This window comes from Megalobrama amblycephala, linkage group LG20 (genome assembly GCF_018812025.1).
Source record: "Megalobrama amblycephala isolate DHTTF-2021 linkage group LG20, ASM1881202v1, whole genome shotgun sequence".
In the NCBI taxonomy this organism is placed as follows: Eukaryota; Metazoa; Chordata; class Actinopteri; order Cypriniformes; family Xenocyprididae; genus Megalobrama; species Megalobrama amblycephala.
The window spans coordinates 29,119,743-29,139,477 of record NC_063063.1 but is presented as its reverse complement, the minus strand read 5'-3'; the positions used below and the strand labels follow the sequence as shown (position 1 = coordinate 29,139,477).

The 19,735-nt window shown below is 35.3% G+C and overlaps 1 protein-coding gene across 1 annotated transcript; it reads right to left on the bottom strand.

Annotated features, from left to right (window-relative positions):
- Positions 1-183: 183 nt before the first annotated feature.
- Positions 184-19,709, bottom strand: glrx3 (glutaredoxin 3). The gene is made up of 11 exons (XM_048170258.1): positions 19,554-19,709; positions 17,553-17,661; positions 13,836-13,910; positions 12,317-12,518; positions 5,393-5,565; positions 4,847-4,908; positions 4,712-4,769; positions 2,857-2,909; positions 2,674-2,713; positions 2,358-2,450; positions 184-653 (listed from the first exon to the last, which is right to left on the bottom strand). Exons 1-11 carry the CDS (start codon positions 19,628-19,630, stop codon positions 603-605), a joined length of 993 nt encoding a protein of 330 aa, XP_048026215.1. The 5' UTR covers positions 19,631-19,709; the 3' UTR covers positions 184-602.
- Between the last annotated feature and the right edge of the window lie 26 nt (positions 19,710-19,735).

The following is a 19,735-nucleotide window of genomic DNA, read 5'->3' as shown; positions in this document are numbered from 1 at the left end:
GGATGGGTTTACATGCCAAATCATGACTGAGACATTAAAGAAAAACAGGATTTGTATTGATGCAAATGCATACTGAGGCATCCCAGAAAACAGCAAAGGACTAAAACATATTATGTAACACATAATCATTACGTTAAAGTAGTAAATCACTAGCCAATTTTAAAGAAAATGCCCATACATAGATATGTCTAGGACTTGGATCTTGCCCAATGCCATTTTTATTGAAATTGGTTGCAAGGGAAGGGACATTCTCATTCAAAAAGCATTTGATTGGGCAAAACTTTGTCACAGGAGACACATTAAAGACACGTCAATACCAGGTGTACATTTTAATCTGTCTCAACTGACCACTTGTAATCAGAGATGGATATAAACACCAGGTGTAAACAAGGTCTAAAATATGTCATTGCAACATAAACAGATTAGAACACAATTGGATTTGATTTACAGCAAAGTTTAAATATTGTTTTTGAAAATTAGTCATTTCCAAATGAAACTTGGATGGAAAAATCTAGTCTGAGTTCTCCAAGTCCTGAGGTTAGATGTGCAGGTTACAGGTATATCAGCGATGTGATCCACGTGTTCTTCAGTGCTGGAATAGTTCAGTTTTCTCCTTTCAACACAGACACCAGCTCACCATTGTCTTTCAGCTCCTGTTTAATGATATAAACACATTTTACATCCTTTTATCCGGAAGTATGATACAGTCAAAATAAAATAGAACGAGTCTCATTTTGCATACTATCCTTCCCCTTTAGCAATGATTCTCTACTGGTGTCATGATCCAAAATTGTTTTGTTTATTTGGCAAAATATTCAAACTTAAGTCACCAAATACTAATTTCGAACAGTTTAACAAATTTATGTAATGTATTTATGCTATATTTTGTGTTACATTTATTTAAAATAAATATCACTCGGTTGGATAATGAATCTAATGCACTGACCACCATTTTAAAAGTTTAGAGACAGTCCTGACAGCATTGGCTGTAGATCTCATTTTGTAGAGGTTTATCTGCCCCCTGCTGGAGAAAAACACCCACTGCAGGATACAGTATATCTTTCTTTGATAATGCTACAGCAGATTTCTATAAAGTGGTGCAGGGATGACTTATTTTTGTAGGCCAAAACCCAGAGAGAGTTAGCATTTTAGCACTTCCAGGTCCATCGTCCTTAAGTCGATGGGTTTTTGGTTAAATGCTTGAAATAAGGTCTGTGGTAAACAAGCTCAAGATATTTTCATACTTTATTCTACAATTTAAAATACATCAGTAATGCCTACTTGTGATTTTTTAAAGCATTTACTTGTCTTGTAAAAGGCAGGTTCTAGCAAGTGACAATGGATATACAGAGTTGTTTGGGACATTAAACGCTGTCAGTCGAACAGGTAAACACATCTATTCACTAAATCTCTTTCACAGCCACATTGTGTTTATAATCATGCTCTTGCAAACTATTATAACTTGAACTTTCAAGGAAAATATTTTTTTAAAAAAAGGAGTTGTAGGAGTTGCTTAGTTGACGTTTGAAGTCATGCGACCGCGGTAAGGTTTGTTTATAGCCTTTTGATTCTGACGATTGTATTTATGCCTCAAAATTCATAAAAGTTGTGTTCATTTGTCAAGATTACCACAATGATGATACTTTTGTTAGTCACAGACCTTATTTTCTGCAATGATCCAAAAGCGAATTATGGATTTTTGTTGAGGGAACCAGGGTGATGACAACAATACATCATCCCTGCAGCTCTCTATTTCACATAAATGCTGTTCTTCTGAACTTTCTATTCATCAAAGAATCCTGAAAAAATGAGCACAGTTTCTAAAAAAAAAAAAAAAAAAAAAAAAAAAAAAAAAAAAAATTATATATATATATATATATATATATATATATATATATATATATATATATATATATATATATATATATATATATATATATATATATATATATATATATATAATGCAGCACAACAATGTTTCTTGAGCAGCAAATCAGCGCATTAGAATGATTTCTGAAGGATCATGTGACACTGGACTGGAGTAATGATGCTGAAAATTCAACTTTGCCAACACCGGAATAAATTACATTTAATAAAAATATTCAAACAGTAAACAATTATTTTAAATTGTAATAATTTCATAATATTACTGTTTTACTGTATTTTTGTTCTGGTAACATGGAGACTCCTTTCAAAAATATTAAAAAACAATGGGATAAAAAAAACAACAACAACAAAAAACTTTCACTCTAATACTATATTACTGGAATCTATAATTATTTACAAATACAATGCTATTTTTAGTACCTAATCCTGAATTTATTTCATTCATATTAAACGTTGTTATGGGGGGTCACCTTGACTATGTCCAGTCCTCCGATGAGATCCCCTTTAACATACAGCTGTGGGTACGTCGGCCAGTTGGAGTACGTCTTGAGTCCTTGTCTAACCTGTGAAGACAACCAAAAGTACATGTTTTGCCTAAAAACACCAACAAACAAACTATTTATTTAGGGACACTTCTACAGTAAACAATCATATTCCAAACATAAGTGTTTAATTGTTATTCAGTTCTCAGTATACAGGGAGGTTTTGAAAGAAGTTGCTTTGGCAAGACAACATTTACCAAGAACATAAATGGAAATATAAAATTCAAAGTGAAGGAACTCTCACCTCTTCATCTTCCAATATGTCAAACGTATCATATTCAACTCTGAAACGTTAATAGAAAACTGTTACTTTAATAACATGCATTTAGGCTTTTAATAATTCATAAATGTTAAGAACATTCTCCAAAAAGAGCTTTGTTAAGTTACAGTGTATGTGTAGACTCTGGAATCGTGAAAAGTCTCTCACCCTGTGCTGTTCATTATTTCAAGTATCTGACGGCTGAATCCACACTTGGCAGTCTGAGTATTCACAAAGACACGAGTTAAGAGGGTAAAAACACTAGAACAGTTTTCATATCATGAAAGGCTGCAGTGAAGTGAAGCTCTGCGCTTGAAAGCCAATCAGAGGAAACGAGTTTTTAACTCCACCAAAACACACTCAGACTACTGGAAAAGCTCAAAGAACAGAGTACATAAGACTCGAGTGGCTCCTCTGGGCCCAAACCAGCACAGAACCAAACTTTCATTTAGAAACTTAAAACTACAACCACCTACAAAAGCTATTCTGAAGTGTGTCTCAATAACTAAGGGAGAAAGAGGAGTTAATAGAACAAGAGAGACAGAGAGAGAAGCCAGTCAGACGAGAGGAAAGAGAGGTCTCATGGGGAAAGACTTTAAACTACTGCAAAGAATGTCTTTCATGTGTGAGTGTTAAAGATCAATACAGTTATGAGGAGAGAGGTGAGGGGTCTTTCTCCTCCATTAAAGAAAGAACGTAGGTCTATCAGTGCCGGAGCCGCCTGACATCGATTTCCAGTTCCTCTTTACCCCTGCACGCCTTCTCTTACTGTACGTTATAAAAAAAAATAAAAAGACCTTTCTGTCAGTATTTACTCACCTTTATGTCATTTCAAACTCACATCATTGGAACACAAAGGAAGTAATTTAGGAGAATGTTCTTGCAGCAATATTACTTTAATAATGTTCTAAAATAATATTATATAATTATTTTATCTTTTTGTTTACTTTTAAATTTAAAAAATCTAAAAAAAAAAATAAATATATATATATATATATATATATATATATATATATATATATATATATATATATATATATATATATATATATATATATATATATATATTATTATTATTATTATTAATAAAATAATTTAAATGAACTACAACAACACAAAACAATTGCAGAATGTAAATTATTACTTTATAATGTTCTAAATACCATAAAATTAATATTATATTATTAACTTAGATTGTTTATTATTTTTACATTTATTTTAAGTTATAATAATAATAATAATAATAATAATAATAATAATGATAATGATAACAGTGATGTTATCATTGCCTAAACCTATTAAAAACATGTTTTGTTAATTGAAATTAAGCTGAAATAAAATATATATCAGATGGAAAACAAACTAAAAATGTTGCTTTGGCTACTGCAATCACTAAATAAAATAAAACTACAACTAAAATAAAAATAAAAGTAATACCTAAAAAAATTATTTAAACTAAAATTAAAAAGCTAATCAAAATATTAATAAAAGTATATCAATAGTATATAAATAAAACTGAAATAACACAGAATAATAAATATTTAATATGACATTTGCTAAATGTTGCATAAATGTTCAGTTCATCAAAATTTCCTGGTTACAAAAATGTCAAGTAGCAAAAACTGTTTTCAGTTTTTAGAGTGATTTCTGAAGGATCATGTGACACTGGAGTAATGATGCTGAACATTCAGCTTTGATCACAGGAATAAATTAAATTTTTAAATGTATTAAAATAGAAAAAAGTTCTATAATTTGTAATAATATTTCACAATATTACCATTTTTACTGTATTTTGTATTAAATAAATGTAGCCTCGGTGAGCAGAAGAGACTTCTTTCAGAAAAGCGTTCTGTATAATAAAATAACAACATATGGGTTTGCAATGACATGAGGTTGAATAAATAAAACCTTTTCATTTCTGGGTGATCTATCCCTTTAACAACCTCTGCTTTCCCGTCACTCTTTTAAACCGTGTTTCAGGAGAGAGACGTGAGAGAGAATAAGAGCATTTAAGTTCACCCACCTCTTTATTGCCTTTCATGAAGAGCATGATGGGTGATTTATTGATTAGAGATTTCAGCCTGTCAGAAGAGAGAATGTTTAAACAAGTCCAGTCATACAGAAGCAGGCGTTTGAGTGTGCATGTATCTGTCTTTACCTGTTTTCCAGCGAGACGGTCTTGGGGAAAGTATTCTCAAGTTCACCAGACTCAACCAGCTCCTGTGGAGGATATATAATATCTCTGAATCCAAAGTCCCTTTCAACTCGACACACACATACACACTCTCCTTTCATAAGTAACAGCTCCCTGCTGAGAATATTTTACTTCTCTGTAAAGGTAAATTCACTATCTTAATGAGGAAGGGCCTCTAGGACTCTTGAGAAGAGAGGATGGATGCTGGGTAATCTAGCCCTCCTCTCTCAGCAGGGCGCTCTGCTTGCTTTAAGCAGTATGAGCTCGCTGGGAATGTAGAGCTAATAACAGCTAGCTGAGAACACACATGCCGTCAAAAGTCCTGAAATGCCAACACTTAACATAATACACACGGGATGAAACGCACAACATCGAGCGATGAAGAAAACTGGTGTTGGGGAAAACACGAAAATATCTAAAAGACACTGCTATGCTCTGATTTTCATTGAACGTAATCAATATTGTTAAAGTTTCTCATTGTATCCCGCTGACGACAGTGACTCCTCCCACCTTTAGGATGTCCAGTCCCCCGATGAGTTCTCCGTTGACGTAGACTTGCGGATAAGTGGGCCAGTTGGAGTAGGTCTTGAGTCCCTGTCTGACCTCTTCGTCCGAGAGGATGTCAAAACTGCTGTACTGTACACTGTGGTCCTTCAAAATCTGAACAATCTGACGACTAAAACCTGCAAACAATACCAAAAATAAATACATTTATATAAAGACACAATAAAATATTATGACAGCAGTTCACTCTGTTTAGTTTGCTTGCATGATTTTTACTAGCTTGCACTTATTTAGATGCTTTGAAGTAAATAAACTAGTGCTGTCAAATGATTAATCACATCCAAAATAAAAGTTTGTGTTTACATAATGTGTGTGTACTGTGTATATTTATTATGTATATATAAATACACACATGTATATATTTAACAAAAATATATATAAAATAGTTATATATACTATAAATTACTATTTCTTAAATAAATACATGTATATGTGGGTATTTATATATACATAATTAAACACAGTACACACACATTATGTAAACACAAAATTTAAAGGTGCCCTAGAACCAGTTTTTACAAGATGTAATATAAGTCTAAGGTGTCCCCTGAATGTGTCTGTGAAAGTTTCAGCTCAAAATACCTCAGATTTTTTTTAATTAATTTTTTTAACTTCCTATTTTGGGGCATCATTAACTATGCACCAATTCAGGCTGCGGCCCCTTTAAATCTCGCGCTCCCTGCCCCCTCGACTATAATACAGTGCATTTACAAAGTTCACACAGCTAATATGAGTTTGATAGTGCTCTGTGGCTTATGGCTAATGCTACACTGTTGGAGAGATTTATAAAGAATGAAGTTGTGTTTATGAATTATACAGACTGCAAGTGTTTAAAAATGAAAATAACGACAGTCTTGTCTCCGTGAATACAGTAAGAAACGATGGTAACTTTAACCACATTTAACAGTACATTAGCAACATGCTAACGAAACATTTAGAAAGACAATTTACAAATATCACTAAAAATATCATGTTATCACGGATCATGTCAGTTATTATTGCTCCATCTGCCATTTTTCGCTATTGTCCTTGCTTGCTTACCTAGTCTGATGATTCAGCTGTGCACAGATCCAGACGTTCTGCCCTTGTGTAATGCCTTGAACATGGACTGGCATATGCACATTTTGGGGGCGTACATATTAATGATCCCGACTGTTGTGTAACTGTTGTGTAATGTTGAGATTCGCCTGTTCTTCGGAGGTCGTTTAAACAAATGAGATTTACACAAGAAGGAGGAAACAATGGTGTTTGAGACTCACTGTATGTCATTTCCATGTACTGAACTCTTGTTATTTAACTATGCCAAGGTAAATTCAATTTTTGATTCTAGGGCACCTTTAATTTTGGATGTGATTAATCGTTTGACAGCACTAAAATAAACCTATTTAAAAGCGGTCATTCAAAAAAAAAAATCGTAAAAAAAAAAAAGAGAAAAAAGGGGTTTTTGTACATACAACTTTTGATTAAAAGTTCACTGTGTTTGCTTGTGTATTTTACAAGTTTGCACTTTTTTAAATGTTTTGAAGAAACTAAATAACATTTTTTAAAGTAAATATATTTATTCATAAAATCTCAAATATTTTATATGATAGTGTTATTTTAATATCTAGATACTATTAGTTTTCATTAATATTTTGAATTAGTTTTTTAATTAACTAATTTTTATTTTAGTTTTTAATTAGTTTTTTAAAGTTTTAGATTTATTAGTGTCATTTTTATTAGTCTAAAGTTTTATTAATTTTTTTTATTATTTTAGCACATCAAGTTAAACTAAATGAAAATGAGAAATGTTTCCTTGCCAACTGAACTAACTGAAAATGTAAAAAAAAAAAAATGCACATTATTAGTCAAAGTAGGTTAAATTAAGTGAAATCATAATTACTAATTTTTAGATACTATGCAATATTGAGCAACACGACTGAAAGCTGGAACACAGAGTCGCAGAATTCAATTTTATGATTTCTGAATTTTAAATAGACGTTCTCTTCATTTAAGATGACTACAAACCACAAATGAGAGAAGATAAAAGAGAGAGAGAGAGAGAGAGAGAGAGAGAGCACAATATTAGATGGGAGGAGACAAAGAGAACAAGACACAAGAGAAACAGCACACAGGGAGGAGGAGTGAGCGAGAGAAAGAAACAAGATCAGGAGAGAAAGAGAGATAGAGAGATAGATGTGCAAGGTGATGTGTAGAGTCTGTGTAGCCCCTGCAGTAAAACACCCATTTTCATCTTGTGTGGCTCATGAGGGAATTCATTATAAAACAGCTTCAGGCGTCTCACTTGTGCTTATGCATTTGCTGGTATATTAGCTCGACTCTATCAGAGCGGGCAAACAGGCGGGCAGCTGCTTTCTCTGGCTCCGGGCAAACTCCACCAGACATGCTGCATTGATTGCCGAGTCCTTTACCCCTCTATGCCTGCACCTACAGGGGATGAAGACCGCTCGCTTAGGCCGACTCTGCTCCAGGAGAGGGGCGATGTTATAGCCTCGTTCCTCTTTTGAAGGACAGCCCACTCAGAGCTAGAAAGGCTGAGAGATCTGAATTGCTATACGGACCCTTAACCTTTTAATTTGACATGCATAACTGCTTTAAAGTTTAAGCGTTAGCCGAACACTTGATCATTTGGCTTGACGCTCGTATTGGAACGAAAGAGCGCGTTTACGTTTAGAACCCAATGCACGCCACCGACAGGCATGGCTCGCTCTCTGTGCATTATTTCTTGATTTGGATATCAGCCAAGCGAATGAGAACATCAATAAGTTCCAGCATTATAATATCTCCGAGCCGGGCCGACCCACTGACACCTAGCGTGGCTTCAAATAACATCAATGGCGCCAAGCAACAGGTTTCGGGCTCAGAGACGAAGCGGCGTAAACTCCGAGGATCTTCTATTAATAAAGCCGAGCTGGAGGAGCTTGGCAGCCGTTGAAAGCCCAACATCACGTTTGAGATTAGAGTTCAATATCGTTTTTATTTTGATCTCAGGATGGCAAACGCCAGCCTTCCCCCAGACCTTCCTCTTTACACAGCCAAAACGTCAAGCGCTAAACTGCGCCTCAGTCCATGACGAAATATGCACTTTGAACTATCAAAAGTATTTTGTTTTGAATGGGTGAAATTAATATGAGGATATTTTCCAACGCTGAACCACACATCTTTGACATGAGGAGGAAGTGTTAGTAGGAAGGAAAAAGCAAGCCAGAAAATCAGCAAATCAAACAGAAATCAGCAAGATCAAACCGACAGCCTGAAGTTACACACAAACTAAAAGACTAAAATGCTATTAAGTTATTAAGCTGTCACTGTGAAGATTTAATGAGTATAACTTGGGTGTACAAAAGCAGAACATGTTCTTTATTTAGAGCGACTGCTTATCAGCCAATTGTTGATTAACAAAAGTGGTTGTTGTTCACCCTTGTGAAGACTGTAAAAAACAGATTATAAAAAGTGTTTGTTAGTTGATGAAAAGCTAGTAATTAAATCATGAAAATGTAAAATTAAAATCTGCTGTAGCTCAAACAGTAGAGCATAGGCCAAGGTCACGGGTTCGATTCCCAGGGGATGCATGAACTGATAAAACGCGCACCCTGAATGCAATGCAAGTCGCTTTGGATAAAATGCATTAATGTAATTGAAATATATTATTTGTTTAACTGCAGGTCATGGGACCATAACTGACATCAGAGAACTGTGAACATGCAACTGTGTTGCTGAAATATTCATTTAAAATCTCAGGGGGGGACTTCAACTAAACATTTTAGGTCAAAGGGGTTTGCCTGAGAAAAAAAAGTTTGGGAATCCCTGCCATACACACAGCACAAAACACCCAGAAACCATGGAAGTAGCTGTGCAACGAGAGAAAAACAAAAATAGAATGGTGTACTTTAACTAAATGCACGCTGCACTGTGTCGCACCAGCTTCACTGATTGTAATGGGAGATATTTAGATCAAAAGGTTAAACAGGCTGTTTTTAAATTAGGGATGGTTCCTAAAAAATGAAAATTCGATTATTCGATAAAGTTTAACAAGAAAGACGTTATTTTTTAATTATTAAGTTTTCTCCATTTCTGAACACGCTGTCGTTTAGGCACCTAAACAACAAGTATATATTATATTTTATCATGAGGTTCTCTTTTAGTTGAAAACATTAATGTGTATAAACAAAAACATAAAGCAAAAAATTAAAACAAAGCACAAATGCATTTAAGCTCAAGCAGAGTGAATGATAAAAATAATAATAATAATAATAATAATAATAATAATAAATTGTGCCAATTTTAATACAGAACATACACACTCTCGAGTCGGCATATGGTTATTGCAGGGTTGCCAGGTTTTCACAACAAAACCTGTTGCCTGGAAAATCCAGCCTCACCACTGTACCAGCGGATGAGTCTGGTCAGCCATTGAATCAATTCGATTTCTAGGGCGGAGCAAATCCGAGCAAACAGGAAGCGGAGTAAACCAATCAGAGAAGGGCGGATATGACGTTAGCAAAGCGACAAGAGAGTCAACAGCGAAAAGTAAATAATTAATGTGTTTTTGGTCATTTAAAACTGAATTCACGGCTGAATAGAACAAACTCTCGGGTCTCCCGTGCGCAATCTTTGTTGATATTGAAAGGACTTTCGCCACACTAGAGTGACGCTGTTTGCGTCACTGAAATAAACAAATCTGATTGCACGGTACGGTTTGAATTTGACTCGAATCGCGACGGAGGGCGGACTGACAAGACTGATATATCTTGTAGAAGATATATCAGTCTGGCCTTGCCAGGCAACAAAACCTGCCCAACTGCTACTCAATCGTGTTTCGGCAGGTGGTCCCCCCCGCATCCCGTCCTCGGTTTTTGGCGAGGTTCAAATTGTAAAAACTCGCATTCCAGGGGCTAAATATCGCATTATTGGGATCGCTTCAACCCGCGGACATGAAAATCAATCTGCAGCAATGCTGTTAAAGTAGCCCAATTCCGCGAAAAACTGTGGACTTAACAACACTGGGTTGAAACAATGTTTCAATAAGTCCGGCTGCAGAACAAAAAAAACGCTCCACTGACACAGATGTTGCAGGGACACAAAGATAATGGTGTGGTAAGCGAAGTTTCTTACAGCACTTTCTGTTTTCTGTGTTTAAAGGTGCCCTCGAATGAAAAATTGAATTTATCTTGGCATAGTTAAATAACAAGAGTTCAGTACATGGAAATGACATACAGTGAGTCTCAAACTCCATTGTTTCCTCCTTCTTATATAAATCTCATTTGTTTAAAAGACCTCCGAAGAACAGGCGAATCTCAACATAACACCGACTGTTACGTAACAGTCGGGGTGTACGCCCGCAATATTTGCATATGCCAGCCCACGTTTCCAACATTATAAAAGGCATTAGACAAGGGCAGCCAGTATTAACGTCTGGATGTGCACAACCAAATCATCAGACTAGGTAAGCAAGCAAGAACAATAGCGAAAAATGGCAGATGGAGGAATAATAACTGACATGATCCATGCTTACATGATATTGTTAGTGATATTTGTAAATTGTCTTTCTAAATGTTTCGTTAGCATGTTGCTAATGTACTGTTAAATGTGGTTAAAGTTACCATCGGTTATTACTGTATTCACGGAGACAAGAGCCGTTGCTATTTTCATTTTTAAACACTTGCAGTCTGTATAATGCATAAACAACTTCATTCTTTATAAATCTCTCCAACAGTGTAGCATTAGCCATTAGCCACGGAGCACAGCCTCAAACTCATTCAAAATCAGAAGTAAACAATATAACAGTATACAATACTCACATAATCCGACGCATGCATGCCGCATGCATGACGAACACTTTGTAAAGATCCATTTTGAGGGTTATATTAGCTGTGTAAACTTTAAGGCACTGTTCAAGGCAAGCGCGAGCTCTGTGGGCGGAGAGCACGGGATTTAAAGGGGCCGCAGCATAAAATCGGCGCGTTTATAATGATGCCCCAAAATAGGCAGTTAAAAAAATGAATAAAAAAAAAAAATCTATGGGGTATTTTGAGCTGAAACTTCACAGACACATTCAGGGGACACCTTAGACTTATATTCCATCTTTTAAAAACATAATCTAGGGCACCTTTAAACCAGTCTCCTTCGATGAAGCATATGTCTCGAGATCATTTTGCCATCATATAAGTTATCTTCTCGGCTCGCTCGGGTACAGCTGCGTTTACCTGTCGCGAATGCAATGATGGACAGCTGTCTTTCCTTATTCAGCCGGGCAATAACGATGGTTTGGTGTTTGGATTTTATGTGATTTCTCATTGTGGTGGTGATATTATGATAACTCAGTTTCACCCCACAATGTCTGCACATGACATGTAGATTCCTTTGATCAAAAGTAATTCCATTATGTAAGCTCATTTAGTAAGATCACTAAGTAATTCCAAACATTGCTGCGCCTAGAGGCAGATGACGACATTCTGTGATCAAATACAATCAACTTGTTTACACGCTCCACAGCTCCACCCAATGCATTTAATTATAACTGAGCTTTAGTTTCCGTGCTTTAGGATTTATCATGGATTCACTGCATTTATGGCCAGCAAAGCAACATAGCAAAATTCAAAAAAAATATTACAGATCGAATATTCACGCACACCCCTATTTTTAATCAGTGCAAACTCTGGGCCAAACAAGCCAGATTGGACACCAGTCTCAGCACCCTTTTGATGGAAAAGGGGTACCTGGGATATAGTGGCACAACCAGACACGTGTCCTTTGCACTCAAAACAGATGTAAAGTCCATCCAGTTCACTCCACCGTCAACGTTTGCTCTAAACTAACCCACTGACCCCGTGTTAATTTATGCGAGTGCGTGTATACGGGTGTGTTTACCACAGCGAGGCTCCTGGGGCGATCCCTTCATGAAGAGCATGCAGGGTGCGGCGCTGATCAGCCTCTTCAATCTCTCGTTGAGATCCTCTTTAGGGACGTCCCCCACCCCGACAGCCCCGCCCCCACTGGACCCCAGCCGCTGCACCTTATTGGTCAGCTCAGGGGCATGCGCACCATCCAACCTGTCAATCTTCTCACCGCCCTGAGGGTTGACGGTAAACAAATAAATAAATAAATAAAAAACACTCAAGAGTGAGTAGTGATAGATTGAGAGGGAGGGAAAAAAAACAGCATTAATTTTTTAGGATGCTTGCCAGTTTGTTTAGATTGTTTGCAGGAGAGAGAGAAAACAGGCCGCAGGCTCTCCTGGTTCTTTGACATGTTACGCCAAGAGAGGGAAAGTCTTGCCAAGCCGTGTGTTTGTTTAACCTCCGATTATTTCTCAGTTGCTTGATTCTAACACGAGGAGATTTTGCAGCTCACATTACTTGATCGTTAAACTCAACCTTCCCAACAGGCTCCGTTTTTCTAACCTCGCCTCCCTCTGCTAAATAAACACCAAAAACTATCACAGCACACCTAACATAAATAAAAGCTGTGTGTACAGAAAAACCTAGATGAAATCTGGCACGAATCAGCATGCTCTATGAAACATAAAGAGCACAGTGTATTAGTGGACTTCATGCTATACAAAAAAGAAAGAAAATCTGAAATTAAAACAGACACCATTTACTTGCTTAATAAATTTAGCTGGTCTTAAATTTATTCTGTACGGTTCATCATCAGTGCAGATTATTGTAAAGAAAACAAATTTAAATCTTTTATCTAAATGCTTCAACTTTCTCCAACTCTGAAACAACTTTTCTGTGTGGGTGGGGAAAAATAATAATATCCAATAATTTCATAGCCTAACATTCATGATCAAATTCAAATAGATAAATCCAAGTCAACATTTTTTTTTTTTTTTTATATTTACGAATATGTTGTTTTCAAAGATAACCTGGTGTATTTCTGTGTAAAAAAGTAAAAATAAATACAAACTCAGATGAACAAATAAGTTTAATTGACTAAGTATGATTGATTCACATTTCTGCTCACAAAACCTCAGAGATTCAAATTATTTTTTTGTGATAATTAAAATGATGCCATAAATGCTGTAGACAGAGCTTAATTTCTACTGAACCTCTAAAATTCTGCAAGGAAATTTGAGCAAGAAAATGAAAAGATATATAAATTACCGTTCAAAAGTTTATAGTGAGTCAGACTTATTAAGCAATTAATAAGTTAATTTAATGCAAAGATACATTAAAATGATTACAAGAGCCAGTAAAGACATTTATAATGTTACAAAAGCTTTACAAAAGCAAACAAATGCTGTTTTTTTTTAAACTTTCTATACAAAGGTTTCCACAAAAAACATTGATAACATTGATAATTTTGAATAGGCCCTTTTTTTATTTATCTATATATAATTTTAGGTCAATCTGAGCCCAGCTGGTGTCAAATGTGTGAGTTTTACCTTGAAGAAGAGGAAGGTGGGAACTGAAGTGATCTCATACTTCTCAGAAACCTCCGGGACTGCCTCTGCCTCCAGCTAAAAAGAGAGAGAGAGAAAACTACTGTACTAATGACCCTTTATAATTCACATTAATAAAACATCACAAACATGTCAAACATAACACACACACACACAGAAACTGTCATTTGGCTGTAAAAAAAAAATTAAGTCAAAGAAAAAAAAAACATTTTAAATGGAATTGAGAACTAAAACTACAACTAAACTCCACTGCTTCAGCTGTGATGACAGCCGATACTGGCAGTCAAAATTTAGACAGTTTATGTTGATCTTATGCATCTGATTATCTTCAAAACATTATGATCTAAAAGCTTGTGGTTGAAATTAGTTTTGTAGACATCCATTTCTTAAAAGAACTAAAATTATAAGCAAAGAAAAATGATCAAATTCCAAGCTTGTTCTAAGGAATTCAACATAATTCATTTATATAGATTATAAGGGCAGTTGTTGCTTGAATAACTCTTGTGCTCTGTTGACTCTGTGATGAAAGACAGTATTAACCCTTGACAGAAGGTACAATTTCTCTCTGCTGGTTTAGCTAAGGCCATGAGGAAGGTAAAGTCATTCAGAGCCTGAGGCATTTCAATGCGCTCCGCTGGGAACTGGAGCAGAGGGAGGAGAGCAGCTGGATGTGTGCACAGTCACACAGGAAAATTTGCAAGAATAATGGCCATTTTCAAACAGGTATCTCAAACACCCCCTGCCATCTGCAGTTGGTCAGAACAGAGTTCTACCCCAAAACTCTGCCATTGGTTGAGCCATTACTGGTATGTGGGCTGGTTTAGATGCTCGAACAAAAAGAGCAACATTTTGACTGTCACAGTGTTGTACAGTTTTCAGGGAAATCAATCTATGAACGGTGTACACAGTTTTCTCACTGCATTAAAGTGAGATTATTAAAAATAAAATAAATAATTTACGTTTTTAAATTCACAAAAGAATGAAATACCAAATAACCAGAAAATCAGGAATTGACTGGATCGTTGGATCATTATCGTTTGCTACTATCTCATTTTAAATAAAGATTACGAGCTCGCATGAACTATAAAAATGATGTGCATGGATAAATCGTTTGTAATAAACAGTGATACTCCACACGCACACACAAAAAAAAGAATGATGAGTTTTGATTTCATCATGGGTTAGTTCACCCAAAAATGTAAATTATCCCATGATTTACTCACCCTCAAGCCATCCTCCTAGGCGTATATGACCATCTTCTTTCAGACACAATTGGAGATATATTTTAAAATATCCTGGCTCTTCTACATTTTGAAGCAAATAGGGTTGCAAAGGGGCGGAAAGTTTCTGGTAAATTTCCGGAAACTTTCCACGGGAACTTAACCAGGGGAATTTTGGAAATATTCCAATTTGGAAACTTAACAACAATTTATGGAAATTTACGGGAATTAATTGGAAATTTTGGGAAATTTATATAAATTTATAATATTTATATAAAATGTATCATATACAAACATAAATATAAACATTTTGTTTGGTCATAACATGAAATTTCTTTTTCGCATTCAATTAATTCTAATTTAGTAAATATGTAAAATTAATATTTTTATTGCAGCAGTTGTTATGTGTTATTTTTTTCAGTGTCACATGATCCTTCAGAAATCACTCTAATATGCTGATTTGATACTCGGTTACTGTCAATGTTGGAAACAGTTGCGCCGCTTAATATTTTTTTGGAACCAGTAATACTTTTTTTTTTTAGGATCCATTGATGCATAAAAAGTTAAAAAGAACAGCATTTATTCAAAACAGAAATCTTTTCTAACAATATCACTTTAATATCACTTTTTTTTTTTTTTATCAATTTCACACATCCTTGCTGAATAAAAGTATTAATTTCTTTCAAAAAAAAAAAGGAAAAAAAAATATTAAGCAGCACAACTGTTTCCCACATTGATAATTGAGTATCAAATCATCATATTATAACGATTTCTGAAGGATCATGTGACACTGAAGACTGGAGTAATGATGCTGAAAATTCAGCTTTGCATCACAGAAATAAATTATATTTTAATGTATATTAAAATAGAAAACCCTTATTTTGAATTGTAGATATATTTCACAATATTACTGTTTTTTTTTCTGTATTTTTGATCAAATGTGCATGTTATGGACTGGGGCAATCCACAGTGCATGCAGGGGGTGTGTCCTCAATAGCCCAGCAGTAAGTAGTGTGCTGTGTGAATGTCAGGGTAAAAATTCAACTGAAATTGGATTAAATATGGTTGTTTTAACCAAAATTATGCTGCAAGATGTTTTTTCAACTACATTTAATTACCCTGTTATAGGCTAACCTGCAATTTTGCAAATTCCCTGTTTATTCCCATTAATTCCCATATATTCACGTTAATTCCCATATATTCACGTTAATTCCCATGGAAAGTTTCCAGCTTTGAAAATTCCCGGAATTTTGCAACCCTAGAAGCAAATAAAAGTGTAACCATTCTTCATAAAAGTAATCCATACAGCTTCAGAGGATTAATAAATGCCTTCTGAACTGAAGCGATGGGTTTTTGTAAGAAAAATATCCTTATTTAAAATTTTATTAACTATAACAACTAGCTTCTGGCAGATGGCCGTACGCAACGATTTGCGGCTGAAGAGTAACCTCTGACCCGACGCAACGACAAACACGGAAGCGCAGAGGATAGAGCAAAACAAAACTCCCGTCACAAATTAGAAGTCTAAAATTAGAAATTTTAAAGAGAAATGTTAGAGGATTTCAATACAAGAGAAGAGGAGTTTGAGTTTGTTGCACAGCCCTATTTGTTTGAACCGCGAGAGGCATCTAAGCTTACGATACTCCTACATCCTGCGTCATACATCGCGTCAGGAGGTTACTCATTTGGCACAAGTTGACTTGCGCAGTATGCGTACGATCGTCCGCCGGAAGCTAGTTATTTGAATTTATAAAGTTTTAAATATGGATATTTTTCTTACAAAAACGCATTGCTTCACTTCAAAAGACCTTTATTAACCGCCTGGAGCAGTGTGGATTTTTTTTTTTTTTTTTGGTCCTCTCCCTTCACTACCATTATAAAGCTTGAAAGAGCAAGAATATTTTTAAATATATCTCTGATTGTGTTTGTCTGAAAGAAGATTATACATTTACACCTAGTATGGCTTGAGGATGAGTAAATCATGGGATAATTTTCATTTTGGGGTAAACTAACTATTTAAAGACCCAATGGAAATACTTTATTTCTAATTATTATCTAATATGCATGTACTATGTCATTGTTGTACCCATTTAAAAAAACAGACCTTAAATGTTGTTATATGAGCATATTTTTGGTTCCATTATAACTGCATTCAAAGCAGACATCAATTTTGAGGTCTATCATTTGCCTTTTTGTAAACTGGCCAAGTAGCATTAAAAAATAATCACTTGCCATTTTTGCAATGAGAAACAAAATGCATGAAAACAATATGGCATATTCAAAGCATGGTTCTGTTGTTTTCAGCAGCCAGACACATACATTTTTTGCAGCTATTGGTGTGAGGCTATTGGACTGTTTGGGAAACTTCTTATATCTGCTGTCTTATATCTTTGAAACCTGTGTCCTTCGAAGGACGCAGCCTCTGAATTGGGACACAGCTATTGTACTACATTGCTGTAAGAGTCAATAGTTCCCCTACCTTCACAAACATGGTGTGTTTGTGCTCTTTGGCTAATTCTGTCATCACATCGTTCATCTGCGAACACTGCGGAGCCCATGGTGCGTGGAAATGGACAACGGTGAGGGACCTGAAAGGCAGGAACGAAAATGAGCTTTCAAGAAACCTGGATCACAGACTTTGAAATCTAAATTTAGGGAGGACTGTCCCAGGGAAATACACTTCTGAAGCAAATCCATGTAGAACTGAATTACTAGTTGCATTCTATACTGTAATGTGGAGAAAATTGATTGTTTTGACATGAAGTAAAGACAAGAAGATAAAAAAATACCACCCCAGTAGTAATGACCAATCACAGAAATCATGAATGCTTACAAGAATAACTTATTATTGGTCTTTTAGCTGATGTTTTTTTTTCTAAAGTGGCTTATTAAAGGGGACATTTTTGGTTTTAAAGGGTTAGTTCAAACAAAAATGAAAATAACGTCATTAATTACTCACCGTCATGTCATTCCACACCCGTAAGACCTTCATTCATCTTCGGAACACAAATTAAGATATTTTTGATTAAATCCGATGGCTCAGTGAGGCCTGCATTCACAGCAATGACATTTCCTCTCTCTAGATCCATTAATGTACTAAAAACACATCTAAATCAGTTCATGCGAGTTCAGTGGTTCTACTTTAATATTATAAAGCGACGAGAACATTTTTGTGTGCCAAAAAAACTAAATAACGACTTTTCAATAATATAGTGATGGACCAATTTCAAAACACTGCTTCAGAGCTTTACGAATCGAATCAGTGACTCGGATCTCCTATCAAAAGGCTAAACTGCTGAAATCACATGACTTTGGTGCTCCGATCCACTGATTCGATTCGGAATTCGGCCCATCACTATATTGTTGAAAAGTCGTTATTTTGTTTTTTTGGCGCACAAAAATATTCTCGTCGCTTTATAATATTAAAGTAGAACCACTGAACTCGCATGAACTTTTGAATATGTTTTTAGTACCTTTATGGATCTTGAAAGAGGAAATGTCATTGCTGTGAATGCAGGCCTCACTGAGCCATCAGATTTCATCAAAAATATCTTAATTTGTGTTCTGAAGATGAACGAAGGCCTTACAGGTGTAGAACGACATGAGGGTGAGTAATTAATAACATTATTTTCATTTTTGGGTGAACTAACCCTTTAAGTGCTTCACACAAAAGTGATAGTTCATGTGTGAGCACTTAGGTTTGAACCTGAGACCAGCCCAGATCGTAAAACAATGCTGCATGATGCATCATTGTTACAATGAATCATTTTACTAATTATTTGTCTGTTCATATTAATGTTCATCTGCAATACCAGATGAACAAGATATACCAGTATTTAATGAAGAACCAAAATGAAAGTGTAGAAGCAAACTGGGAATGATTGTTGATGTTGCCTAGTTACTTGAAAAAATAATAATAATCACAGGCCTTATTATAAGACGCATTCGCTGAAAATATTTCAAATACTCATTTAAATATTAGTTTTGGCATGCAAGTTTGGAATGACATTGACTGACTGACTTCCAAGTACAGATTACAGAAGGATTCATTACAATTAAACCGGTCTAAGTCAGCCTAGAGTTCTGATTATGAGACTAATAATATTATTCCTACTACAACTACTACTACTACTAATAATAATACTAGACTTTGACTGTAACTAGGATCCTTGAACAGCATGAATTTATCAAATGCTCCCAAAAACAAAATAGTCAATTTTAAAGGACAGCTGATACAATACATTGCAATAGTAAAACAATTAGTCCATGATTCTAATCTATCGATATTATAAAAATACATTAATACAGATTTGCATTATATTTACTTGTGTTTATCTGAACAGGCCATCGGTTATTTCATTCTGCTCGATGAAAAGGGCCTCTATAAACGTTTTATCCCCGTTTATGTGTTAGATCAGATGAAGAGCAATGCGAATTGAATTATGTTTAAAGACAAACTTGATCAATTTTAAACACTTACTTGCTGTTATTTTTCAATAATTCCTCAAAATGCTTTAATGATGTCGCGTCCGTGAGGTTCGCCATGCTGCCAGACATTATTAAGCGATCACCGAACCCTCCATCAGGACGCTGTACTGACGCAAGACATCATTAAACAATATACGATATCCCTAACATCGAACACATATCCACACACAGTTA

Excerpts from the sequence above, each read along its gene's own strand:
- glrx3 (XM_048170258.1), bottom strand. The coding sequence starts at position 19,630 with ATGTCTGGCAGCATGGCGAACCTCACGGACGCGACATCATTAAAGCAT. Across the intron at positions 17,662-19,553 it reads TTATTGAAAAATAACAGCAA|GTCCCTCACCGTTGTCCATT; the intron begins GTAAGTGTTTAA and ends CCTGCCTTTCAG. Across the intron at positions 4,909-5,392 it reads GGGGACTGGACATCCTAAAG|GAGCTGGTTGAGTCTGGTGA; the intron begins GTGGGAGGAGTC and ends TATCCTCCACAG.